Below are 26097 nucleotides of genomic sequence, written 5' to 3'. Positions count from 1 at the left end.
AGAGAGGAAAAAAACAAGTGCAGTTGACTTGGCCAGATGTAGCTGGTTTATTCCTACATGCTGATCTATTTTAAACCACGGAGTTGTCTTGTGGTGCTGAGTGGTCTCTGAATGTTTGGAAAGATGGCAAAAACTACATTCTCTTGTAGTGGAAAATACTGAGAGAAGATTTAAAATCCTTACAACATACCTGCGATTAACACACCTGTGTAGCGTTTCATTCTGTTCTTCTGTGAAGAATGAACATAATTTGATGTTTTAGGTTGATTTTAAAAGGCTCTACTGTTACAAATGCACAGCCTTCATAATGCTGCCTTATACACTGTTCTTGAGCTTCCTGAAAATGCATACCAATGAAGACTTTTAAAAATTCCTCTTAGCGAAGGACCTAAGTTGTAACTGACTAGATCTGCAGCAGGAGGAAACCTTCACAGCTGTGTAATGTCATTAATGTATTTTTCCCATAGTACCAGCCTCTACTTTGCATTTTCTGTTATGCAGACTCTTGCTTGTTGATTGCTGGGAAACCAAGCAAAGAACTGATATATTTTTAAAGTTGGATTTTTTATATCAAGGTCTGGTTTAAGAAATGTTGTGAGACTCTTTTGCTTATCAAGTCAGTGAATGGTCTTAGAGTAGTAGTCTTTAGAGTTTGTTTTCAGGTGAGCTTTGGAGGTGCATTGTCATCTGAATACTGTCCTGGGGGGCATTGCTTTGCCTGCGGAGCAACCTTTTTCTTTTGTCTCCATAGGCCTTTGACTGCCCTTGAATCACCTTCACTGGATGTGTCCTCTCTCTAGTGCTTGTAGGCAGCTACAATTACCCCTATGCCATACTGATTGTTGAGTCTTGACCCCCAGGGCTTCCATGTGAACCCTCTGGAAGTCCAACACTTCTGTGATCCTTAGAAGGGTACCTTCACAACAAGTGGAAAAGAGCATTTCTGGAAGTGCTATTGATACCGAGTCAAGGCAAGGGTGCTCCCATTCTTGTGTTCCCGCTGTGAGCCTCACCTCTGTCAAACTGGGTCACCATCCAAGGGGTGCAAGCACCTCAAAAGGGGAAAGTGCTGTGGAAAGTTACTGGCCATGAAGTAGTGTAAACAGCATCCAAGACAGCTACCCAAAAGTTTACTCAAATTTCAGATAAAATCAACTGGGATTTTGTAATACACTGATTTCCATGCATTCATTCCTGAACTCAAAGTATAGGCAAAATGCAAACTTTACACATGGCTTTGACTACAGAATGAGTCTGCAGGGTCGTTTCCTCCTGATATCCCTAACATTCAGATGTCTCTTTGCTGTCTGTGATCCCTCCCTTGAGTACAGAGTGCAGCTGACACTTACTGGAAAGCACCTGGCTTTTCCACCTCACCTTGATTTCTGAAACTGTATTTCAATTCTGCAGTAACTCTGGTCAAGTATAAACTGATTATTTCTTTTTTTTTTTTAAGAGATCATCTTTGGAATGCAGGAGAAAAAACAGGAGTGTCAGGAGAAATTTGAAGGCTGTTCATGTTCTTACTGCTGTGTTTAGCTGTTCTGGCTGAGAGGCCTGAGTCTCCAAACAATAGTATGATGTACTTTTGTTGGTTGCCTGACACTGAAACTCATAGGAGTATGTTTTGTAGTGATTTAACTGGACTTTTCATCATGCTGAAGAATGTTGATTTAAACAACAAAACCTCCCCAAACCTAAGGCCTTTATATCTCATTGTGTATCCTTCAGTGATTTGGAACCTCCAACTGCAGCTGTACAGATTGGACTGGAAAGATTTAGGATGTGGCAGTGCAGTAGCTTCCTGGAACACTCCAAAAAGCACATTTGTAACAGTATTTAATGTGCCAAGAGTGAACTTGGGAGCAGCAGCTTTTTTTATTAGACTGTCAACACACTTCCTTGGGTGGGGAGAGTGTTCTGAGACTAGTTTAAAAACACTTAGCAGAGATTTCCTTTAAAAAGGCTTTTGTCACCCTAAAGCTCAGCCATCTCCCCTCTGTGCAGCCTTGCCTGTGTCAAGCTTCCCAAAGTTCATGGTTGTGCTGTGCGGGTCATTGCAGAAGGTGCTGGCACAGCTGGTTCTAGCTTTCTTTTGGAAGAGCCTCCTAGGGAGGATGCAGTTGCTGATGTATACAGTGTTCAGCAGCATGTCCGCTATGTTGAAGGGTAGCTTAAAGAAAAGGGAGGTGCTAGTAAGGGAGGGTGTCAGCTGCCTTTAAAATTTATGCCTGCCTAATGCAACACAATCAAAATTGGAGCAGAAGGAACGCGGTATTTTGCTGCTTGGGATTTCAGCCTAGGACCCAGAGGGTGGGTAGGTGGAGCAAGTACAAGGCAGTGGGAAACAATGGTAAAGGAAATCAGTCCACATCAGCATAAAAGCAGCGTGGGAGCAATTCAGCTTTTGCAAATTGCTGCATTAAAGAGTGAACAAAATAGTATTTTGGAACTCCACAGTGGTGTTACCAGCATTACTACTTACCAGTAATCTGAACCCAGCAAGATTACAGATGGTCCAATAAAAGTTCTGTAAAATTACTTTGACTTTGCAATGTCATTTTGTCATGGCAGCTGCAGTGGCAGTAGCTGGGTTAAGTGTATGCTATAGGCAAGATGGGAGTGTAGAAAAATACTTCTTTTTTTAGTAATGGTGAATTTTTTTCACTTTACTTGCACACCCCTTCTTTCTTAAGGTATTGTGTTCTTAAGGTAATTATGTATTTTTTGTCTCCCCTTCCTATGAAACTTCTTTCTGCTGTGTTTTCCTGTTACAAAAGACATCAATGTCTGGCTGGCTTTGTCTGCCACAGGTGGAAATTTATGGTCTGATTTTTCTGTATCTATTTTTCTGCAGTGCTGAATAGTTACAGGTATGTTGCCATTGATTAGTTAGTAGGTGCCTTTGGAAATAAGGCTTGTGTGTTTTTTTTCCATTCCTATAGATTGTTGAGATGTTACCTGTGTAACAAGTCTTGTTCCCATTTGTTTTAAGGATTCTTTTCTGGAAGGTGAAGTCTAGCTCTGCATTTCTCTTTCTGCTTAACTTCCATGGAGTGCCCCCCACTCTGGTTATTTAATGACAATTTATGTCACTGTTCTGTTAAGTGATGGATAAACACAAACTAAGTTCTTTACAGGTCCTTGGTAGCAAACTGCTTCTACTGTAATTAATGGGATGTATGAGTTTCTCATATGGAGTTAAGTCATATGCATTCTTAACTGTTAATGAGGATAGATGACAAAGAGCCAACTCAGTGATTCAGCTTGCTCCTGAAGGAAGGGGACAGTCACTCATGTTCCTTTGTATTTGGACATGAGTGACTTTAATCGGGCAGATGGATTTAAGCAATAGTGCTAATAACCAGAGTCAGTTCTAAGCCATCCTACCCAGAGGTTCAGCAATGATACAGACTTTGGTTAGCAGTAGCGGGAAGGAGTAAAGAGAGAGAGCTTTAGTCTGATCACAGATCTTGGGAACGTTAGCTGAGAATGTGTTGCTTGTGGCCTGCTTTGTTGAGTGTACTGGGAAGGTATTGATAAGTTATATGAGAATGCTTTTATCTGTCTTGTAGAATGTTGAAGAGTCTTACCAAAACGTTCAAGTAACTACAGCATGTACTCAAAACAAGCAATCTCACCACCACAGTGAGAAGAAATTAAATGTCATTAGACCTAGCTTGTGGATGCCCCTTCATTTTTAGTCTCATAAAACACAAACCTTTGTTGTCAGCCATCTTTGATGCTTTCATTCAAAGCATTTCGTTAGCATTTGCACTCCCTCTGCCTTTTGAGGGCTTGCCTATAAATTGTCTTAAAAATCTAGGCTGTGCTGTCATTGCAGAGCAGGTGAGTTCCACTCCTTATCCTCTACTTCAGTACAGAGCTTTATATTCTGGTTTGCTTTGTTACTAACAATGTGTATGCGCTTTAGAAACAGTACAGCTGTAAACAAGTCTTACATTAGAGCTGTCTCTACTGAAGAGGGAAAATAAAACCCAGAATGGGTAAAGCTCACCTTATTATGAAGACGGTGGCTTGTAGGAATGAATGGGAAGTACTGGATGTAGGAGTTAGCATGGTTGTGTATCGCAGCTGAAAATACTAGATTGTGTTACTGCTGTCTAGCCCCTGCTTCTCATTTTATGAAAACCTGTTTGAAGTGACCCAAAGCTTAGTTGATCTGGTCTTGAAAGAAAGACTGAAATGCAGCAGAAAGTTTTCTAGTTACCTAATAAGCAAATAGGGGTAAGGAGAATCTATTCAAGGAGATGATTAACCTGGTTCGGATATGACCAGTTACTAAATCGGTACTTTCCCAAAGGTATTTGATAAGGGTATGATATATCAGTAGCTAATGGAAGTTACATTAATAAAAAGAATTACATCCTATGTGAACCTTATTTTGACTCGTAGGTGAAAGTTGTCATGTGATACGTGCCACAGGGCTCACTTCCTGAGCTGGTGTCACTGAGCAGGAATCGAAGGAGTGCAAGTCATGCACTGTGACCACTGAGAAGAGCTTCTGCCCTTGGCTGGGTGCAGGAGTGTCATGGTTTAAGCCCAGCTGGCCACTCAGAACCATGCAGCTGCTAGCTCTCTCTCCCCCTTCTTCCTCCCTCTGCTTCTGCAGGGATGGGGAGAAGAATTGGAAGAATGTAACTCCCATGGGTTAAGAGCAGTCCAGTAACTAAGGTATAACGCAAACCACTGCTGCTACCACCAATAATAGTAACAGTAAGGGAAATAACAAGGGAAGAGAATACAACTGCTCACCACCTGCCAACTGATACCCAGCCCGATCCGAGCAGCGATCTAGCCCTTGTGGGTAACTGCCCTCATTTTATATACTGTGCATGATGTGCTGTGGTGTGGAATACCTCTTTGGCTCATTTGGGTGAGGTGTCCTGCCTCTGCTTCCTCCCGGCTTCCTCTCCTCCTTGGCAGAGCATGAGACTCAGAAAGTCCTTGGTTGGAGTAATCATTACTGAGCAACAACTAAAAACATTGGCGTTATCAGTGCTATTCTGAGGCGGAAAGTCAGAAACATGGTACTGCACCAGCTACTAAGAAGGAGAAAAATGACTGCTGCTGCTGAACCCAGGATAAAGAGCCACTCACTGCAGCACAGGAGTAGGCAGGTGAGAGTAGTTGGCTGCAGGATGTCTGATATGCAAATGATGAAGAGTTTTTGTAAAGACAGGGGAGCACTGGTAATAAGTTCAAGGAGCTTTTTCCGCCTGCTTATCTTTTTGCCTTCCTCTGAAACATTGGGAACATGGTGAGGGAGAGAAAACTGGGGAAGATACACTTAATTTTGTGGTGTTCACGTCCTAGCTGAAACTGGGAATCTTTTTAGGGGCCTGCCCAGAGATCTTCTCATATTTGAGTTAAACTGGTAACTTGCGTTCAGGTCTTGAACTGGGTTCTCACTTACAAAGAAACTTTCTTCCAGGCTATGATTGCAGGGACTGTTTGGACTTGATGTGTCTTTTATGTGATGTAGGACATCAGTCCCTAAGATCATTTTTGCATGTGTCACTGCAACCCCTAGTGATGCATATAAGATGTTGGTGATGCCAGATCTTTTTCTGCCTCGCTGTAGCTCAGTGTAATTTTTGTGGCTGTGGCTGTCATGTTGTAGAGTGTCCCATGTGGCTTGTGATGGACAGAGTGATGACTTGTGGTACAGGGTGTGAACTTCAACAGATCAGTACATGATTGTCTATGAGTAAGCAGGACTGGACATGATAATTCTGTGTCCTTCCTACATGATTTCACTATCAGCTTAAAGGGATCTAAGACAGGATTGTTACTGTCACCTTTCTCTGTGCCTACAGCATTGCATTTCTTTTACCTCTGTGTTTACTTTACGTGAACCTCAATGCTTTTGGGTGCAGGTTGGCTGAAAAATAGCTTATTTTTCCAGAAGACTAAGCTTTGAGCTGCTGTGACATATCCTGCAGCTGCCAGACCTGCCAGCAGTGGTGCTGTGGGACTGCACACTGAAGCTTCCCAATTCAGCCATTGCTGGTGATTGATCAGTGTATGTGGACCAGGAAAATGCTGTTACGATTCTGGCTGGGCATTGGGCACAGCTTCTCACAGGAAGCAGCTTTTTTGTGCCTGTTGCCAGTGTTCAGCTTTGCTATGAAGTCTACAGTGTCAGTTCTTTTAACAGTTTATAGGCAGGTGTGGAAGGAAATACAAGCTGGACTTCTTATTTTATGCAAGATCAGAATAGGAAATCCATTAGTCTGGCAGAAAAGCAATCGGGAGTGTGATTGAAATGAAACGTGTTTTCACTAGTTCTGCTAACAGACGATTCACATAAGTGAATGAGAGAGTTGATGCTAGTTTAAAAAGCAAATCGTTAAAGAGATACTGTGTAAATAATTCAGTAAGGGTGTCTACAGAGATGTGTTGATCTGTTACTGAATACTGCCAATGGGTAATTTTGCAAGTAGATGTTTTAATATAGTTTCTAAAACTCTTTAATCAGTTTTTAGCATGCCCACTTTTTTAAAAAAGAGATTATATTTGTCTTAAAATCTGCTATTCTCTCCCCCATGTCTACTCTAAAGCGTACTTGCAGAGATTGTTGATGCATTCTGGAGAGTTAGGGTTGGTGTTTTAAAATGGACTGGCTTCAGAAACAGAATTTGAAATTTAATAAAGGTAGCAACTAGTACCTCTCTCAAAGTTTGGAAGTTTCTCAAAATACCTCTGCAGCATACAGTCATCTTTCTTTTGTCACTTTTGTCATCTTTTGTCACTTACTTGGGCAGAACTGCCATCTGACAGGAACAACAGTGTTAAACAGCAACATTAGCAAAGAAGAAAAGGCCACCAAATGCTGAGCAGGATGTAGCCAATTTGCCTAAGAGATGAATTTTTCAAAAGGGTGGTCGACAGAAGGCATAAAGGATGGGGAAGATAATAGAAACTTCTCTGAAGGAAACCCCTAACAACAGGAGACATCCAGCTAAGTATAAAACTTGTGGCAGAATATAGGTGAGTAACCCGTCTAATGTAAGGCAGTTTGTATTTGTTTGCCAAATGGCATATGGAGGAATGTAGCTAGAGTAACTGCAATTATGTAAGCACACAGCCGTGGGAAATAGGAAGGGCAGAGCTGGTATTTCCCAGGTAAAACTTAAGATACCATCTGTGAAATGTCTTGATTTAATTACCCTCTGAACTTCAAGAGCAGAATTAACGAAAGTATGCCAAGTGATTCTGAAACATGGAAGTTTCATAACTGTGCCTGAATATGTAAGCCAGTATTACTGTCATTTCTTAAGCTAACATTTTGAAATCAGGCCTGCATGGGTCAATGTGTTCTACAGACTCTCCCCATCTTCGAGTGGGCTCTCTGGGGTGGAGGGTGCCCCCATCATTACCTACTTGCCTGCTTCTCACATTCTCCAGAACCTTTGCTTTTGCGGTCTGCCTTGGGTGGAAATTATTCCATTGAAGTTTGAACTGTATTGTTATACGGGGGTCCCTGTAAAGGTAGCTCCTTTGTCTTACTAATAATTAGCTTAGCAAGTTCTAGTGCAAATTCTTAAGTTCCCGCTGAGTTTTGGAATTTGTTTTCTGAAGTGACAGAGCTTACATTAGATTGTTTCACTTTACTTGTTTTTTTTTGTCAAGTTCCTTTGTTTGCTTGTGTTGTTCAGTAGCCATCAAAACAAAACATTTGTAGAATTATTATTTAAAAGCAAATCTTGGTATCTGTTTTAATGTTTAAAAAATATGTAGGGGGAATAAATGAGCATCAAGAATGGCAAATATCTGTCGTGTGGGCTAAGCAAAGGAATGTGAGAAACTTCATGTTCTCATTTAAAAATAAGGAATGTTTGAGGCATACCAGTAATTCCCATAACAAGAATCACTAATAGTTTTGTGTGCTAGCTGAACTTGAGCACTTCCAGCAGCTTGTTACATACTACTTGTCATCATGAGACATTCATTCACGTATAGTTTGGTGTGGTATTTGTGGCATTTTTGGCTGTGTAAATGATCTTATCAGCTGCCTTTGCCTCTTCAGTAAAAGTAATAGTCCCACTTGAAATTGGTTCTGCCAAGCTAGATGCCTTAACTGTTAGTGGTCTCTTTCAGCTGTCTGCTGAGCTGCAGGGGACCAGAGTCCAGCAAATTACTTTGGTCTTTTAGCATTTCTCTCCTTTGCCTCTCTTACACTCCCTATTTTTATAATGGTAAGGATACAGTTGTTTAAAGATGCCTTCAGAAATTATGTTAGTGCAGCAGGCATGAACCTAGGTGAACAATATTACTATTCCAATGGCATTTTAAAATAAAAATACAGAAAAGAAAAATAGCGCTAATTTCTTTGTAAGAGCTGAGTACATTGCATATGCTTTGGGGTGATTTCAGGGATTGTTTTCCGAATGCATGTGCTTGAGAGAACTGCCTCTGTGTTTTAAGGAACTTTTCAAGCTAAGCAGACTGAAGTTACATGACTGCATTTTTTTAAGTTTATGTAAATTTCTTCCAATATGCCGTTTAAAAGAACCTAATTTTGAAAATGAATCTGGTTTGCGACTTCCCTAATTCTGAGAATGTGAACTTTCTAGACACTCTATTTTAAGAATAAAATTCCCTAGTGTTAGTGCATTTAAGTTACATTTTTAAATTTTGTTAAAAGCAGAAAGTGGAATATTGGAAATAAAAGTGCTGATGTGCTGATTCTGTAAGTACATTAAAAGGTCTGAAAACTAAATATTTATTTTCCTGATGAAACTGTGGTTATACAAACGATTAATGTTCAGATGAGTTTACGTAATGAAGAAATAAAGCTGTATATTTATCAAGTGTCCTTCTCTGCCCCAGAGTCTTTATCCCTACAGGCCAAATATTTCCAGTCTCACATTAGAGGATAAGGTCTGTAGACTTCAAAACTGCTAAGTGTTATGGAAGGTTGCATTATGGTCAAAGTGTTATCAGGTTATTCCTTAACAACGTGTTGTACTGTAAGAAAGCAGTCGTTAAAAAAGGCTGTGGGTTTTTTGTTGAAGCACAAGCTAATTGTTTATTTTGTGTGTGGCATGTGGGGTTTTTTTTATGCTTCTATTAAAAAACCAAACAAGCCTTAAACCTATTCTTTTCCAGTAGGTATGAATTTGTGAACTAGGTGTAACAGGATAAGACAAAATACTTTTCACGCTGCCATCAACCCTACTTGTGGATAGCTAACAAACAAAGAATCCTGAAATGCTAACAGTATAATGCAAACATTTGTTCATAGAAATGGGCTTCCAAGGGAAAACTAGGTACCTGATTAAGAAAACAAGTAGAATTGTAAAGCCCATTGAAAGCAAAGTAGTAGTGTTATATATGAAAGTTGGTTTAAAATGAATCTTTTAACTGTAGAAAAGTTCTGATCAGCACTGTTTCTGGCAGACATTACTCCTACTCTAAAAATAGTTTTACCTTATTGTAGTTTGTTTACCTTCAGATTCAAGGTAATTGATCAGTCAGTATGTCTTTGTGTTGAGGCTGTATCTGCTTTCTGACTGGTGCATCATTCTTTCTAGGATAGTAATTAAACTGCGGAAACTTCCAGAAAAAGTTTAGCATCTACTGTGGAGCTTCCTTGCTTGGTTATGAACAGAAAAGAAACCTTGAAGGCTGAGAGCCGTGAAGGATGTCTTAGCTCTTGTGAAACATTTTAAAGGGGGAAGAACTGCAAATGCTGGAGTCAGGGGAGGTGGGACAAAGGCCTCTCCATCAGCATGGCAGAGGCTGGGAAACGTGAGGATTTGCTATTTTGACCTGCTGCCTTTCTACTAGAAGCAGAAGCAATCTGTTGGAAGTAGTCTGGTTCCGGATAAAAAGCTTGCACTAGGTCCCAGTGCCTTGCAGTCATAAGAGTTTCTGTTTAAACACTGACAGAACATTTATTGGACTCCTAACACAAAAATAAAATGATGTCAACAAGTCAAGTGATAAATGTAAAGAATTGTGTGATTGTGAGGTTGCAGTTTTCAGGATGAGAGGTCTGCACTGTAAAAGGGAGAAAAAGTCAATCAATGCCCCAAGCTTATAATAAATTCTTTTTGAGCCAACATTCACACAGAATTTTCTGGATTTTTGGAAGCATGTTTTGAAGCAGTAGGTTACTTCTTTCATTTAGGTTTTGGTCAGCATATTGAGCTACCTGGTCTGACTGAGTTCCAGTAACATCATCAGATGAGAGTGAGAAAACTGACTGGCAGTGAAATCAGAGAACTATTTTTATTATTGAAGAATTGATTAAATATAATGTAATATTCATATTCAGTGAATATATTTAATAAATATTGAGCCATGCTGTGCACAAGGTGTCTATAGACTTTGGTAGAATATTGTCCTAACTCCTGAACAGGGTACCTTCTATTTGCCATTTCTCATCTCTTGATAGACTGTTCTCATGAGACTGAAATGGGAATACCGGATTTTAAAGATAAGTTATTGAAATCAGTGTAATTATTGAAATGAGTATTTACAAAGTACAGATTTTGTGACACTTCCCTCAGCACCAGTTACAGCTGAGATGCCTGGCTGTCATAGTTGGGCAGTCTGATATGTGTACAAAACAGGATTGGTTTTACATATGCTTGATGTAATTTATAGTTTGGTTTATGGAGCAAAATGGCAGGGATATTTTTAATTTGTCTTTACCCATAAAATCTTTTGTGTCATGTGATTGCTGGTCCCAAAAGGAAGAGGGCCACTTAAGTTTCCATTAGAAAAGGAAGAGGATATCCCATGCTGCTTCTTATTTTGTCAGCACCTTCATAAATACAGAGCTTTGTAGCAAACATTGTAATATAAAATATAGGGCATGCGAAAATGGTCAGCATAAAGGCATTGACATTGAGTTGGGGAATGCTGATGCTGGAGGATGGTATTTCTGGAAAATGTGTACTTTAAACAGACTGAGAGGGAATATTTTTTGAACACAAAATTGATGGTGGTTTCAGATGTTCATCAGACACACAGGACAGAGCTGCAAGCAGGAGAACTAGTGGCTGACAAAGTGAGAACTGGGAAAAGGTAGATCAGATGAACTCTAATGAAGGGAAGCTTGTCTGTGTTGCATCTTGTGATGAACGGTGGGTGTTGTGTACTTTTGAGGCACCTAAAAACTCCTGTGAAGTGGCAGTGAACAAGAGGGTGCTTGTAGACCTGGAGATAAGGGTGAAATTGTTTTTCGGGAGTGTTAAGGTAAGGATAAATAAGATGACAGTGGGGAGATATGAGGAGAGATGCATTACCATCATGAGGGTAGAACTGGTTCTCCAAACCTCCATCTCCCTTAGTCTGAAGGAGACGCAGAAGGACAGCCTGAGCAAAGGAGCTGGTTATCAAAGTGTGCTACAGCCTGGACTAACAAAGGTGTGACTAAATAGTGTGAGGATTGCACAGGGGTATAGAGGGAAATCATATGGCAAAGTGAGATCCTGAGCGGGAATAGGAGAGACACTCTTCGAATGTGTTGGGATTTTTGAAAAGTATTTTCTGGGTGGAATGAGGCAAGGGCAGGGCTGATTAGTATTTGATTTTGAAGGAAAAATCATCATTCATATAAACATACTTCTCTGAAAAGTTTTACATATGTAGGTGGTGCTGCAGGCAAACTGGGTATGCCGGATAATTCTCTTGGGTTAATGATATTACCAGTGACACTTCATGATCCTGTTGTGGAAACAGTTGATTCATCAGGGTGTGATTTGCATGCAAATTGTAGCATAGGTAATTATTGTATTTAAAAGGAGTATGCAGACATATTGGCACCTTCCTTCCTTCCCACCTACCGTAGAAATACTTCTTGGTTAGAAAAATTAAAATTTTCAACACTAAATGTTGGAAAGCTGAACTTGATCACATAACAGTGACTTGGTCTGTCAAGTGGAGATGGTAATAAAACTGAACTTAAGCAGCTGCTCTTTATATTTACCCCTTAACTGTAATGGTTAACCACAGCATGGTTTCTTGAGATAACACTTTATAGCGTGGAACCATCTTGTTTGGTATGTTGAAATTACAAAGTCATATTGTTGTACATAACAGCTCAGCTATAAATTGCCGTAAGCATAGTGTGGTATGGTCAGTAAAAGCTCCCTGATCTGTATTTCACATATGGTGCTCTGTTGGCCCCCTATAATTTTTTCTTTCTGTTTTGTGAATATCCTTTCCAAAACACTTTCTTGACCTTTATTTTATTAATTAAAAAAAAAAAAAATCTGTATTTCTGTTTTGGTTTGTTTTCCTGTAGGCAGGATCATAAAATCTTAATCAAGTGAAAATGGCCTTTAGCAATCTGACATCAAAGGCTGTGCTACTGTATGATGAATGGATTAAAGATGCCGGTGAGTCATTTAAATCTTAAACTTACTAACTTTCAATAATTCTGAATAGCGATGCGTAGCTATTCCAGATATACTGTTTATCAACTTAAAGTATCTTTGTCTTCCTGTAAGTATTTCTAAGAATTGCCAAGTTACCTATAGACATTCTGAACTATGAAAAATAGACTATTTTGTGCATTTTAAAAAAGAAAAAAACTCAAAACCCATCAAGTTCATGGGTTTAACCTTAGACTTAATTAAGTGCAGACAGTGATTTCTGGCTTACCTGAATTGTACAATTTGCATTTTTCCTGTGCTTCTGAGTGCAAAGGCTTAATTCGTCTTCATTACCAAATAGTGGTGTTTTTCACTTAATTGAGCTAGGTGCATGGTATTTTGCTTTTCAAAGTAAAAAAAAAAAAAAATAAAAACCTTGCTAAGTCACAGTATCTCAAAAATTAATCCTCAAAGTAATTGACACAGTTCTGTTTTGAAAAAAAATGTTAGTCTCTTATTGCACTTGGTAACAGATATGAAGCTGTGCTTTAATGTTGTTGTTCTGTAGTTTGAATACTTGCCAAAAAAAGATGAAGATGATCTCAAGTCTGGGTTAAGACCCATCTGTCACAGTAGAAGAGGCATGTTCCTCACTGTGGTAGGCACATAGTGACAGGGATTAGCTGACTCCTGGGGAAAACCTGAGAAGCAGTTAAGGTTTGGTAATAAAATTACAAATTTATCTTTTCCAGTACAGCTGAGAACCATTTGTCCTGTTCTGCAGAGCCACAGCATACAAGTGAGAAGGGAGTTTTATCAATATGACTCCTGGGGTGAAGTGGATTGGGATAGAGCTGGGTGATGGAGCATTTCTGCAGCAGTATACATGACTTCGGAATTTGACTTTCCTTGTCCCCCTGCCTAGCAGTGCTTCTGTGTGGCTTTTCATGGCATACTGCTAGTGGTGGGATGTTGTTTTGTCAGAATCAAGCTGGGAAGACCAGTGGGAAAATTTTGGTAGTACCAGTGCAATGGGTGGATGCACAAAAAGCAGTCAGTTGCGAAGAGCTGGTGATTCTCTTGCAGTTCAACACATACAGGAGCCTAGTGATGTGTTTCACAATCCTTGTTGGTCTGTGGGCAGCATCACTGGGCACATGACAGACTGAGCAGCATTATAATATGTGTTTTCTTCCTCAACCTGTTTTAAAACTTCCAGTGGCTGTAAACAAAATCAGAAGGTATCTTGGGTGGTATGGTGCTTGAATGCTGTAGGTTGAAAAATCACAGACTTCAGACATTTGGCCCTGAATTAAGCACTTAACAAAAATTGCAGTGGTATAATTTCACCCCCAAAATACAGCTACAAACCATGAAAGCATCAGTTTACTGAACCACTGGGGGTTGGACCGGATGACTGTTGAAGGTCCCTTCAAACCCAAACCATTCTATGATTAGTTAAGTTTGGGGTCATTCAGAAATTAATATGCCAAAAGTTGGTTTTTAGAAATTAAAACTAATATATAGATTTATTTTTTTTTTTAAAGAACATGAAGCACGAATCTGTTCTCCTGCTTATGGAGAAATATGGAAGTTTTTGATGAGCTGGGACCCAGTGATGGGCCACAGAAGGGTGCATTGGTGTGGTGAAGCTTAGGAGTGCCTGCCAGCCTCAGCTGCAGGGAGAGGGAGTGGGGTGTACATAGGAGGAGGACTCTGCAATGCTTCTGTCTGGGGTAACTGGGAAAACATTTTTGCTGCTTGGAGGCTTGTAATATGAAAGTGTGTTTTATGGTGCTGTAAAGTGGTGACATGTCTGCACTGAATAGGCATAAAGCCTGAAATACTAAACTATGAATACCAATTTATGGGACAGAAGGCCTTTGAACTTTAAAATCCTTTTGCTTAGTATTTTTAACATCATGTGGCTTATAAAGTTCAAGGATCTTGCAAAGTGTGGCTGCTCCCTGTGACTTGAACCCATGAAATAAGGTTCATGCTTTTCTAGAAGAATGAAATCTCACATGGAAAAGCAGCCTCAGTGATCTGCTTGTACGCTGCCTTCTTATGCTGCCCTCTGAGCCCCGTTCATATGTGAAAGCACAGCATTTTCATGGAGAGCCCTAGTCGTGCCACTTATGATTCTGTTTCTTCTGTTCATTGTATGTGAAAAGTTGATGCAGAGAAGTGTTGAATCCTACATGTGCTAAATCTTGTTATCCAGTCAGTATGGATTTGAGATGAATGGACTCTGAAACATGATCAGTTACAATAAAAAACCATGATCAGTGAAAATAAAAAGCTATTAAGAATTAATTACCTTTCTGTAGCTGGTTTAGGATTTAGTAAGTCCTGGAAAGATCTGATTTTTTTGTCTTTTTTCCCTTCTTCCTCTCCTATAGATCCAAGGCTGGAAGGATGGCCACTCATGTCTTCACCTTTTCCAACAACCTTTATCATTGTAACCTACATTTATTTTGTCACTTCTTTGGGACCCAGAATCATGGAAAATAAAAAGCCTTTTGAACTCAGGCAGATAATGGCATTTTATAATTTTAGTGTGGTGGCCCTCTCTCTATATATGACTTATGAAGTAAGTATTACTTTTTTTGTAATGTATTTATATGTTTTGTGTTGCTAACTACTAACTTCTCTTAAATTTATTAACAAAATTCCCACTCTGCACTTCTCAAAAAGCTATTATTCTGATTGCTGTAATTATATTCCTCCAAGCAATATACTAGACTAGTTCAGATGATACTTGAAAAAAGGGAATAAGTCATACCTAGAAGGTAAGATTGTAAAACATCATATGTGTCATCATATGTAATTTACAAAATTAAAAATTCTCGTAATTTATTTAATTTCCCTGGGCTGTAGTAGGTGAAGCAGACTGTTTTCCTTAGTCTGTTGTAACTATTTCTGTCCTACCACGTAATAATCGACACTGATTTTTCAAACACTGTATCGGGTATATTTACTATCAAATAATCTTCAGATGGATCTGCCCTTTAAATGACAGAAGTTAACAAAATCTAATCTTCATCTTAAAAAACAAACCAAAACAACCAAACACCCCCCCCCCCCAAAATAAAAAATTCCAAAACCCCACCAAAACAAACAAGAAATAAACCCCAAAACCAAACAAAACCCAACACCCCTCTCCCCAAAACCCAAACCATGAAAGCCTTTAGCATTAATTTTTCCCTACCCCAAATATAGCAAATATTTTTGTCTAAAAAGGAATGTTGAGATTTGCTGTAGTTCATTGCTCAAGCAAAATGTTAGACTTTGAAAAGCCTGAGTTTTATCGTGTTATGGATTGAATGACTTAAAAATCTTTGGTATAGACTGAAGGTACAACTTTGGTAGAATCTTTAATTTGCTACCTTAATCCTTAAGATAGCTAATGTCTGCTGAGTTTTCTGCTTGGTTGGGTTGGGGTTTTTTGGTCGTTGTTTGGATTCTTTTGTTTTGGTGTTTGTGGGTGAATATTTGGGGGTTTATTTTTTTGTTTTTTTTTTATTTTGGCTGGTTGTTGGTGTTTTGGTAGGGGATTTTTTTGGTTGGCTAGTTTTTTGGTTGGCTAGTTTTTAAAGTGCAGCTATTTAGGAACAGTGTGAATGATATCTCATACATTTCTTTGGTGAAGCATCACTATGCTAGTACTGACCCTCTTTGTGTTAAATATGGCTGTGTGGCTATTTCAGGTTTGGCAAACTAGTAATGAAGTTGTCGGATTGCACCAAATTGGCAGGATACCTTTCTGTTAGCTTAATTTGCATAAGTTTCATCGTGATTTAACAATGAACTGTGTGACGTTTCTTTTAGCAGCACTTTAAAGGCAGTGCAGCAGCAGCTGCTTTGTGTCATGATTGTTTTGGGGAAACTGGTAGGCAAGATGTCCATGTTTGCTCTTTAGACTTTGTTTTGACAAATCACTGAACTTTTGTGATTTGGTGCCAGGTTGGTTTTGGTATAACCCTCAAAACCAAAGAACAATATTAAGCTTCTGTTAATGTCTGGTACTGACACAGAATTCGATTAGTCTGCTGTACAGACTTCCATGTTACAATTTCATGAAAGAATGCTTGGATTGAATGTTGATGGATTGAATTTCTGCTATCGTCTGGTGCTCAGCAAAAAGCTGATTCTTTCCCTCTTTGGAACTAAGCCATTTGGTGGGTGCTTTAGTATTGTGCTGTCTGGGTGGTGTTTCAAATCTTGTTTTATTTGAGCAACTGATCCTTCTAGGAAGTTAAATGGACTAAACCCTTCTATCTGTTAAGAGAGCTGAACCTCCCTGCTACCATGCATGAGTGGACGATGATGATCAATGGCTGAGAAACACTTTATGAATAGATAGAAGATAGGGTAGTCCTAGTGGATGCCAAGCTTTAATTTATTCCAAGAGAAAAGATTAAATTATATTTGTTACAGACAGTCCTTTGGTCATGCATATGCTCTTGATTGTAAACCCCTAATTCTCATTGCTTATATCAGTGAAAGACTAAATGAATCATGCTGTTTAACTAAGGAAAATTTTAAAACTATGATACAAAATATACAGTTCCTTGTCTTTCATAATATCAAGCCATATTTTTCTGTTGGGCTGGTTTTCTTATAGTATTAAGATGCTGTGCTAGTTTCTTTTTGGTATTAAGGTGGTTGACTGTGATAGCAATTTTCAAAAAATATCCAAATGTTTGCTTTGTTTTTGTGGTCTCATTTACGCAGTAAGTTGCCTTTTTAGCACTGGTTTTGAGACGCAGCTGTTTCTCCTCTTCAGTTACTAGTGCTGAAATTATGGGTGTAGAAGGAAAGTTCTTTTCTATAGGTGTGGTCCTGGAGTTAGAAATTCATTAATTTGCAACAGCAAAGGATTACTGGGTAGCTAGGCCTCACAGAGGTAGGTGATTGACACAGCTGCAAATTCAACAAGTTTTTAACATTGTTTTCTGCTTCTGCTTAGTGATTGTAAAACTAATCCTGAAATAATGAAATTTTCAAATTTTTTCCCTTTTCTTTGCTCCAGTTTCTTATGTCGGGTTGGGCCACAGGGTACTCATTTCGATGTGATATTGTTGACTACTCGAGGTCACCTACAGCTCTGAGAGTAAGTTGCTAAACACAAAGCTTAATTGTTATGCTACACTGACTTTATGTTTAGAAACGGTTTTTGTACAACCAAATGCACTGCAGTAGAGTGGAATGTACTAAATGGAAATAGCCTCTTGCATAATGTGGAGCATGTGAATTAACTGGAGGGGTTCATTGTTTGGTAGAAAGAAAAAGTCAATGTATTTGTTGGCTTGTTCCTCCTGGTTTTAAAATTCCTGCAGGATTAAATGTTTTGTGTTTTTAAAGAAAAAATAGACTGTATAGTTAAATATTTAGTGCGTACCTTGTGACACTGCTTACTCATCCCACTACTTTTCTTTATATACTTTATTTTTTTATGCAGCTGCTTTGTTTTATTAATGACTCTTACAATTAAACAGTTTTTGGCTTTTACTCTTGCAGATGGTACGAACTTGCTGGCTTTACTACTTTTCCAAGTTCATTGAATTATTGGACACTGTAAGTATTTGTAGCCTAATAAAAGAAGTATTGATGTTTCCTTTTCACAGTAGAACAGGTGCTGTTGGGGACTGAAGAGCATAACCTGATTTTTATTTAGCACTTCAATCTTCAATCAGTGGAATACTGTCAAGGTGTTTACCCTTACTATCTCTTCTCATCTTATTGTCCCGTTACACTGTCATTTATTGCTTGTCAGGAAAAATGTTAATAATGGAACACACCTTTAAAAACTTAGGGAGCCATGATAACTTGTCTGTTTAACAGCCGAGTACACTAACCTGTTGTGCTACGGCAGTGCTGTCTCAACACTGCAGATGAAAGAACAGCTGATCATGGTGAATCTTTTCCATGTCATCTTCAGATTTTATCTTCCACATTCAGGATATTTGCATCAGCAGCTCTGGATGCAGCATAAATTTGCCATACATACCTGCTCTGAATTCCTGTGTATATCTTGGAAGTCATGACTATAGATATGTTTGGTGTCAGGCTGGCACTCTAACCTGTTTTTTAAGTCTGAGCAGCAATGCATTGAAACAGTCTGCAGACTGCACTTGCCACCAGCAAGCGTCTGCTTCCCCTCTTCCTGAGACCAACACCTAATAGTTGGGGTTGTTCAGCCTGGAGAAGGAGAAGGCTGCGTGGAGACCTCATAAGAGCCTTCCAGTATCTGAAGGGGGCTTACCAAGGATGCTGGGGAGGGGCTCTTCATTAGAGACTGTAGTGATAGGACAAGTGGTTACAGGTTCAAACTTAAACAGGGGAAGTTTAGATTGGATATAAGGAAGAAGTTCTTTACTGTAAGGGTGGTGAGACACTGGAGTGGGTTGCCCAGGGAAGTTGTGAATGCTCCATCCCTGGTGGTGTTCAGAGCCTTGGGTGAGATGGTTTAGTGTGAGGTGTCCCTGCCCATGGCAGGTTGGTTGGAACTAGATGATCTTAAGGTCCTTCCCAGTCCTAACTCTTCTGTGATTCTGTAGTAGGGTTGGCTTAGCTATTCTCAAGCTAGCTTCAGAGTGTTGGAATCAGCTCTGATTTAACTTCTGTGGGGCACAACAGCGGTGATTCAGGAGCTGGCTCATGAGCAGTTCGGATGTTATACATCTTGTGAGTAAAGTTAGCCATCTAACTTTCATATGCAAATACTCATGATTCAGTGCTGGAAGATCTTACTGACTGAGCCAAATGGAATGGTAATGGAAGGGCCAGGAATGCTAAAACTGGAAAAGCCTGACAAGTTTAGTCCTCTATTTACCTTTACTTTACTACCCGCTGGTCAGTCTGTTCCTTTTTAATTGGTCCTGGGCCTGAAATGTCTTTTTTTTTTTTTTTTTAGTTTGTGTTGTTTGAATCTACCCAATCAGGTACTTTTGTCTCAGCAGCTTTTTGGATTTATTGCAAAAATAATTTCTTAGCTGTATTTAAGTCAGCTGTTCCCAAATGTTTTCCCTGACACACCAGACTTCTTTTCTGCTGTATTTATTTGCTTGCCATCTGATACTCCCCTTTGCATGACCTGACTTCATACAGTTTTCTTGCCCTGTCTTCCTTTTACACTTCCCTCAGTATCTGTCCTTTAAAATGTGTCCCATCAATATAACTAAGAAGACGTACATATATTCAGTTCAACTTTGCCTTTTTCCAAGGATAACCAAGTCAGTGTTCATAAAAAAAGTGCGCTTTTTCTAACCAGATATTTTCTACTGTCTGTGTCTGGTGCTAGGCCTTTGGCCAATTTTCCCAAATGGCCTTGCATTAGTAGCTCAGGGGACTTAAAATCTGATGCTTCTAGATACTTCTCAATCTAAGCAAGTCCATCTTATGCTGTCTGTTGCACACGTAAGTGATGGTTCAACGTTGGACATTCGCTTTCAAACATTGCTCTGGCTTTTGAGATGCCATAGCTGAATTTTACATACAAATTTACTTACTTTTGGAAACTAGTCTGCATCTCCTGAGCCTCAGTTTCTCCTCTTCTTCCAAGACTGTGAAGAATTGTTAAATGTATAGTAGTGGGCAGCTAGCACTAATGCATAGTTTTCTCTAAGTATGTTCAGCTTGATTATCTACTGTAACATTCTGTTCATTAAAAATCTGTTTCAGATTTTTTTTGTGCTGCGTAAGAAAAACAACCAAGTTACATTCCTGCATGTCTTTCATCATTCCATCATGCCATGGACCTGGTGGTTTGGAGTCAAATTTGCTGCAGGTAGTGGAGAGAGAGTTGAAGTTGTACATATCTTCTGATAGTAAAAGTTAACTATGCTAGACAAAAAAACATTGCAAACATTGGTGTTTTAAAATTTAGATGTCTGCAGTATTTCATGAAGCATCTGAGATCACCATAATTATTTAAATGGGTGGGGAATACTCAGTTTTCCTGTTTGACAGCATTTTGTGCAGTGTTGTTTTTTCTTAGGGGTGTGAAGGGTGCAGAAGAGAACTTACATATGCAGAGATGAGACTGCAAAATCACAAGTGCTAAGGGAGACATATGAGGCAGGTGACTGTTGAAATGACATCAGAGCCATTTGTCCCCCTTTGTAGCTATTTTTGCTGGCTTCAGGTAGTGTAACTGGGGCGTATTTACATCCCATACTTTGACTTTCACAAAACCACAGAAACATTTTTCTGGATCTTACTTACTACAGAAACTTATTTGAATTATACTGAATTGAAAGTATTTGTGTACTCCCATCTTATCTTGACTTTCTCCTTTCCTGCTCTGTATGTCTGTGCATGCATCTTCCTATGCTGTAATATTAGTGTGCACCATTAATAAACAAAGGTTACTGTGAGAATAGCCTGAGAAGCACTGAGTGGAGAAATGCAGAGTCATTTAGCAGTCCATCTCTATGAGGCTGTGGGTTTGTTGGGTTTTTTTTTGGAGTTGCCCCTGAAAAATAGGGGGTTTGTGTGTTTCTTCACTCATGTTCTCTGGCGTGTTTGGTTTTTGTTTTTTTTTTTCCCAGAAAATAGGTGACAAATTGATGAAGAGAACCATTGCTTATTAAATCTGATCTGTCATGAATACAAAAGTAACAAGTGGAAGCAGCCTGTAGAATTGGTAGATGGACTCTTTTGAACATATCCAGTGTGCAGATTTTCCTAGTGTATAGAAGAATATGTTTCTGCTGGATTTATTGAGTTATTGTTAATAGGAAGCTGGTGTTTTGATCATGTCTTTTTAAAATGTTGCTGAGTAACTGGTATTTCAGTTCGTTAATGATGAAATTGTGAGTAGTTTTCTCAGCACACATTTCAGTATGTTTGGAAAACACAAAAAAGCACAAACAACTTAACAGTTCCTCCTCTTCAATCTCAAAAAGTTTCCATTTATAGGTGATTAACTTTCTGCCTTTTATCTAGACAGTATCAATATACCAGCTACAGGCTTCTGATTTTGCATCAGGTTCAGATTTCCCTTATGATAATTTCACAAATACTTTCAGCAAAGTATGCAAGAACCATTTTGTCCTCTGCTAATAATAGTCATTTGTATACATGCAGAGCTGTATTTGTTCCTACAGCTGTATTGCTTATCTTTACACCAATCTTTCAAAATATTGTTCTGTTTGGTACCTTAATTTTCTTTCCAAGAATTTCAGTCCTGCTGATGATTATTGTGTATTCAGTTTCATCACTATTTGTCCTTCTAAATGGTGGCATTGATCAAATTTTCAACCTGATAAAAAACCAGTGCATTTGGATAGAGATTTTTTTTTTTTTCCCCTCTTTTTTTTTTTCTCTGATCTGATTCAAACAGGGAATTGTAAAATGGAGCTTATGTATGGTGGTGCTTTTTGAGGCATATTTTTGTACTGTTAGTTGGGTGTTCTTTCCTTTTGTTCTGATTTATCTATTTGTTTTTATTTCTCAATACTCACTGTGCAAGCCAAAAGAAGTACATATATTTGAATTGTAAGAACACTTGAATTATTTTTAAAAATATAAATAGCTAAGTTTCAAAGAAAGTTTACAATCACGGCAGGGGGAGTTATGGTCTATCAAGATGGAAGATTAGTGTGAGCTACTAAAATCACAAAAGATGTTTTCTTTTTAACTTGAATGGTACTTAATGGAAAATTGGCTTTTTTTTTTCTTTTCCCTCTCTCTAAATATCTGTTTTTCTGTCATCTTGCTTTCTTCTGATGCTCAGTATTTTCATGTTCATATTTCTCTTAAAAATACTTTGCTGGCTGCTGCTTATTGGATCATTATTACCTATAATTTCTTGTGTTCATTAAAATAACACAATTTTGAGCAGGATCATTTAACTCCATAGTTGATCCAATGGAAAAGGAAAAGTATTTCTTTACTTCCTTTGTGAAATGTTTTTATCTTACCTGTTTCAGTCATGAGTTTGCCATAAATAGGGCTACTTGGTCTTACATTTCCTTTTTGCTCTAAGAATACTTTTGTGGTGGATGATGGGTTTATGAGATCCTCACTTAGGTCAAGATTCCAAAAACTTACTATGTGACATTGTGATTCTTTCCCTGGGAACCTGGAAATCTGTGTTGGGGAATGAATTATTAGTTATCCTTCAGAGTTCTGGAAAGTTCATTGTGATGTCTAGCAAACAGGTGTAAAACAGGTGTAAAACACTGTTTCTACTATATTCTCTGAATCTCCATCATGTATATGTTTTAATAAAAAAACAATTTAAAAAGTGAACCAAAAGAACAAAAAATTCCACTAAAATCTTTTACAGATAATTCAATCACCTTGGTTTTCTTGCTGTTTTGGAAATGCTCAGAAACTGATACAATCCCACAGAATTGGTGTCAACTCAGTTCAAGTTAAATACCTTGTGGGTTAATCAAAGCCTGTAGGGTTTGTGGTACCTTGTTTTTCTACTCCAAAACAGAGCACTAGGACCTGAGGTAGCTTTTTAAATACCTGATGCAATAATACTGGTACTGTGTTTGTTTTTATTGCAGGTGGTTTGGGAACATTTCATGCACTGCTAAACTGTATTGTCCATGTTGTCATGTACACGTATTATGGAATCTGTTCTTTGGGACCAGCCTATTATAAATATTTGTGGTGGAAAAAATACATGACCACTATGCAACTTGTGAGTAACTTGTTTGAATAAACACCTCTCAAAGCTGATTGTAGCTAACACAGAATTAATGCAGTACATTTGTACTTTAGTTATGTTCATGTGTGTAGCTTACAATTGGTACAAGGTTTACCTGTGTTTTGAGTGAAACAAAAGTGAGCTCTCCTCAGTTATGTACTTAAATATGCTGACTTCAGTATTCACTATAATCACAGATTTAGACACATGAGCTTTTTAGGTGTGCAGTGCTTGGTAAATATATTTACAAAACTCATTGCCTGTATGAAAATGATTAGAACGTAGTTTACACCAAGGAAACAAAACTGATGTGCAGACTACATATGGCTAGTAGTAACAAAAGGGAAAAAGAAGTATTTCTTAAGAATTCCATGTCTGTTCTTTTATAGAAAATGTGTGATTAGAGAACTTGCTTCTCTTTAACTCAGAGCATTAAAACTCTCCCTTTCAGTAATTACAGTAAGTGTTTTATTAGCCTTAGATCACTTTCAGAAGGTTACCACTCTGGGTGCTTTTTCATGCCTGGCCTTTTTAATAGCTGAATTTTCAAAATTCAGCTTCCAGCTAAACAATTAGTTTGGCCCGAGCAAGGATGCTGATGGAGGAGGGAAAGGAGCAGGTAGAAACAGTCATGGCTGGCTGCTTGCACCAGGTCTGGTGGTAATAGAATAGTTAATGTAACCAGGTGAAATTGAACAATTAAGCTTGAATATTTATAGCTTAGTCTTTTTGTCTTGGAAGAACTACCAGTGGATTATTAACTTTGAGTTCATGTGGAAACTTTTATTTGTAATTGTCCATTAAATTGTTCTTTGGGACCTGAAGAATTCAGTGTCGCATGGTAGTATGTGGGCAAGGTGGGAATTCATGTTCTGAAATCCTGTAATTATTGTCTTTTCATGTGTTTGTTTTTTTGGTCAGGTGGGTTTTTTCTGGCTAATTTTTCTAAAGGAGCCTCCCATTCTCAAGTAGTCAAACGCTATCTCCCATCTCTTGTTTTCAGAACTGGCCAGGGCAGACTCCCATTCTCCTAGTATGGGTTTCTCAGTGCTGCTTATAATTCAGTTTGTCGCAGGACTTCTCTTTCTTTTCTATATGGAAGTGTTTTTCAGTGAAGTAACATTTGGAAGAGGGGCTTTAAAGGTTCATCTCAGTCAGTTTTAAAAAGAGCTCTCCCCCAAGGCATTCTGTTCTTCCTTAGGCAAGTTGTGTTTCTGTAGTAAGGCTGATATTTATTTAAAAAGTATTTATTTTCTTCACCTTTTTCCTCCAGGTCCAGTTTGTTTTGATTACAGGCCATATTGCACAAATCTACTTCATGGATGATTGTCCATACCAGTATCCAATTTTCATGTTTATTATCTGGGTGTATGGCTCTTTGTTTTTGGTCTTGTTTCTCCACTTCTGGTACCACGCTTACACAAAGGGAAAACGACTACCAAAAATGGCGAAAAATGGGATCAGCAAAGATCAGTGAAACACACTCTCATCTCTAACATCAAGAAAGTGTATTCGTCAAAGTAGAAACTGCTTGACAATCGAGATACTTAGGTGCACACACTACATGGTGTATATTTTGTATGTTTTCGTCCAAAACAGAATTTGTATTTTTACCATAAGTTATTTGGGATTCAGAATTTGGGGGATGAGGAAAGCAGTGAGGATCTCTAAAGGATTTTTTTCAACATCTTGTTCATGTCTGTTGTGTAAGAAATCAATGGATAGATGATCTCTAGAAGATGCTTGAAAATAACAATGTTCACTGGGGAAACTAAAATGTGTATGACGAGTACTGAGTACTTTGAACACTGAGAGAAAAATATTGCTTCACCTTAAATGTTGTGAGTTGCTGAGACTGTAAGCTGCTTTTTATTAAAAGAATGAACCTTCAGTAAGTACCTTTTACAGAATCTCAAGCTTATTATTAATAAAGTTAATACATAAACATTGCTACATCTGTTTACAAACTGTATAACTTTAAAGGAAGGATTGTATGCTAATCTGTCAAGGTATCGCGTTTCATTTGAAGATCATAGATTTTTGGATATACTGTCTAAGGTAACTTAATTCACTTAATGTTGTACTCACAAATATATTGTTCTGAATATTGGAAACCTGCTGATTTGAAGATTATCTGAACTGTCTTATAGTGTGATAATCAAAAAATCTTACTGACTTGTTCACCAAAGTAGCCTAATGTACTTACTATTCAATGTATCTACGGATATATTTTGATATTGGTAGCTTAGGCTGTTTAGGGAGGAAAATAATCTTGTCATTCAGTAGCTAGAATCTTAGTTGTCGAGTAAGTTTAAAAAAAGTACTTTTGATTGAAGGCTGAGTATCACATAGCATGATTTGTACTGTGTCTACTTTTTTCCATTTCCATTATCTATTGAAATACATGCCTACAAAGATTTTTGCTGGTCTTTTTTTTTTTGTTTTGTTATTGTTTGGTTTTAACCACTCAAGGTTAAAGTTTCTCTATTAATAGCACCAGTTACCTTGTCCAGAACAGGGCAAAAACGTATGTGCCATTCTTTGGGCTACTGAGAGTGAGACAGGCAGTGGTGGCTGGGCACGACTCCAGTCTCTGTGGAATTAACCAGTATGTTGCTTTCCATGCTTAAGCAGCTTGTCAGGGTCACACATGTATGGAAATCAAAGGACCTAGCTATTTGTATTCAAGTTGCATTTGTACTGTATAAATTTATTAAGGAATTGGTGCGTGCAACAGACCTGCAAATGTGGAGTTGAAGGTGTTCAATGTTATCTTTAAAAGTACTGTTTTCTATTATGTTCACTAAAAACGGAGAAGTTTGTTCTGTGCTTGTTCTATCTGTGGAGTATTCGAACACCCAAAACTTTGGGTCAGGTTTTAATTACCTATGTGTTGTACAATTCCAAGAAAGTCAGTTTTGTTACCTGGATACTTTTATGGGGATACTGCCATTTATGGTGCACTGTTAATGCTAAAAGGATTTAAATTTTATCTTGGACATGAGTTGCAAATGATTTATTATGAGATTATATACAAGTTGTCTTTATAAAACAAATAAAAAATAATTTATATTT

At 38.3% G+C, this 26097-nt stretch overlaps 1 protein-coding gene across 1 annotated transcript; it reads left to right on the top strand.

The window, feature by feature from the left end:
* Window positions 1-2793: 2793 nt before the first annotated feature.
* On the top strand, window positions 2794-26097 carry ELOVL7 (ELOVL fatty acid elongase 7). Its single transcript, XM_057402698.1, has 8 exons — window positions 2794-2873; window positions 12284-12377; window positions 14756-14946; window positions 17389-17469; window positions 17877-17933; window positions 20040-20145; window positions 22880-23016; window positions 24296-26097. Exons 2-8 carry the CDS (start codon window positions 12314-12316, stop codon window positions 24497-24499), a joined length of 840 nt encoding a protein of 279 aa, XP_057258681.1. The 5' UTR covers window positions 2794-2873; window positions 12284-12313; the 3' UTR covers window positions 24500-26097.

The sequence above is a fragment of the Pezoporus wallicus genome, unplaced genomic scaffold, assembly GCF_028554395.1.
Source record: "Pezoporus wallicus isolate ANWC-B61680 ecotype Strahan unplaced genomic scaffold, APGP_CSIRO_Pwel_v1 contig_2870, whole genome shotgun sequence".
Classification (NCBI taxonomy): Eukaryota; Metazoa; Chordata; class Aves; order Psittaciformes; family Psittacidae; genus Pezoporus; species Pezoporus wallicus.
The sequence above is the reverse complement of the archived record's forward strand: the minus strand, read 5'-3'. Positions and strand labels throughout refer to the sequence as shown.

What these genes read in the sequence shown, in the direction of transcription:
- ELOVL7 (XM_057402698.1), top strand. Translation starts at nt 12,314, where the DNA reads ATGGCCTTTAGCAATCTGACATCAAAGGCTGTGCTACTGTATGATGAA. An exon ending in TGAATGGATTAAAGATGCCG is followed by an intron (nt 12,378 to 14,755) that starts GTGAGTCATTTA and finishes CCTCTCCTATAG; the next exon opens with ATCCAAGGCTGGAAGGATGG. An exon ending in GGTCACCTACAGCTCTGAGA is followed by an intron (nt 17,470 to 17,876) that starts GTAAGTTGCTAA and finishes TTACTCTTGCAG; the next exon opens with ATGGTACGAACTTGCTGGCT.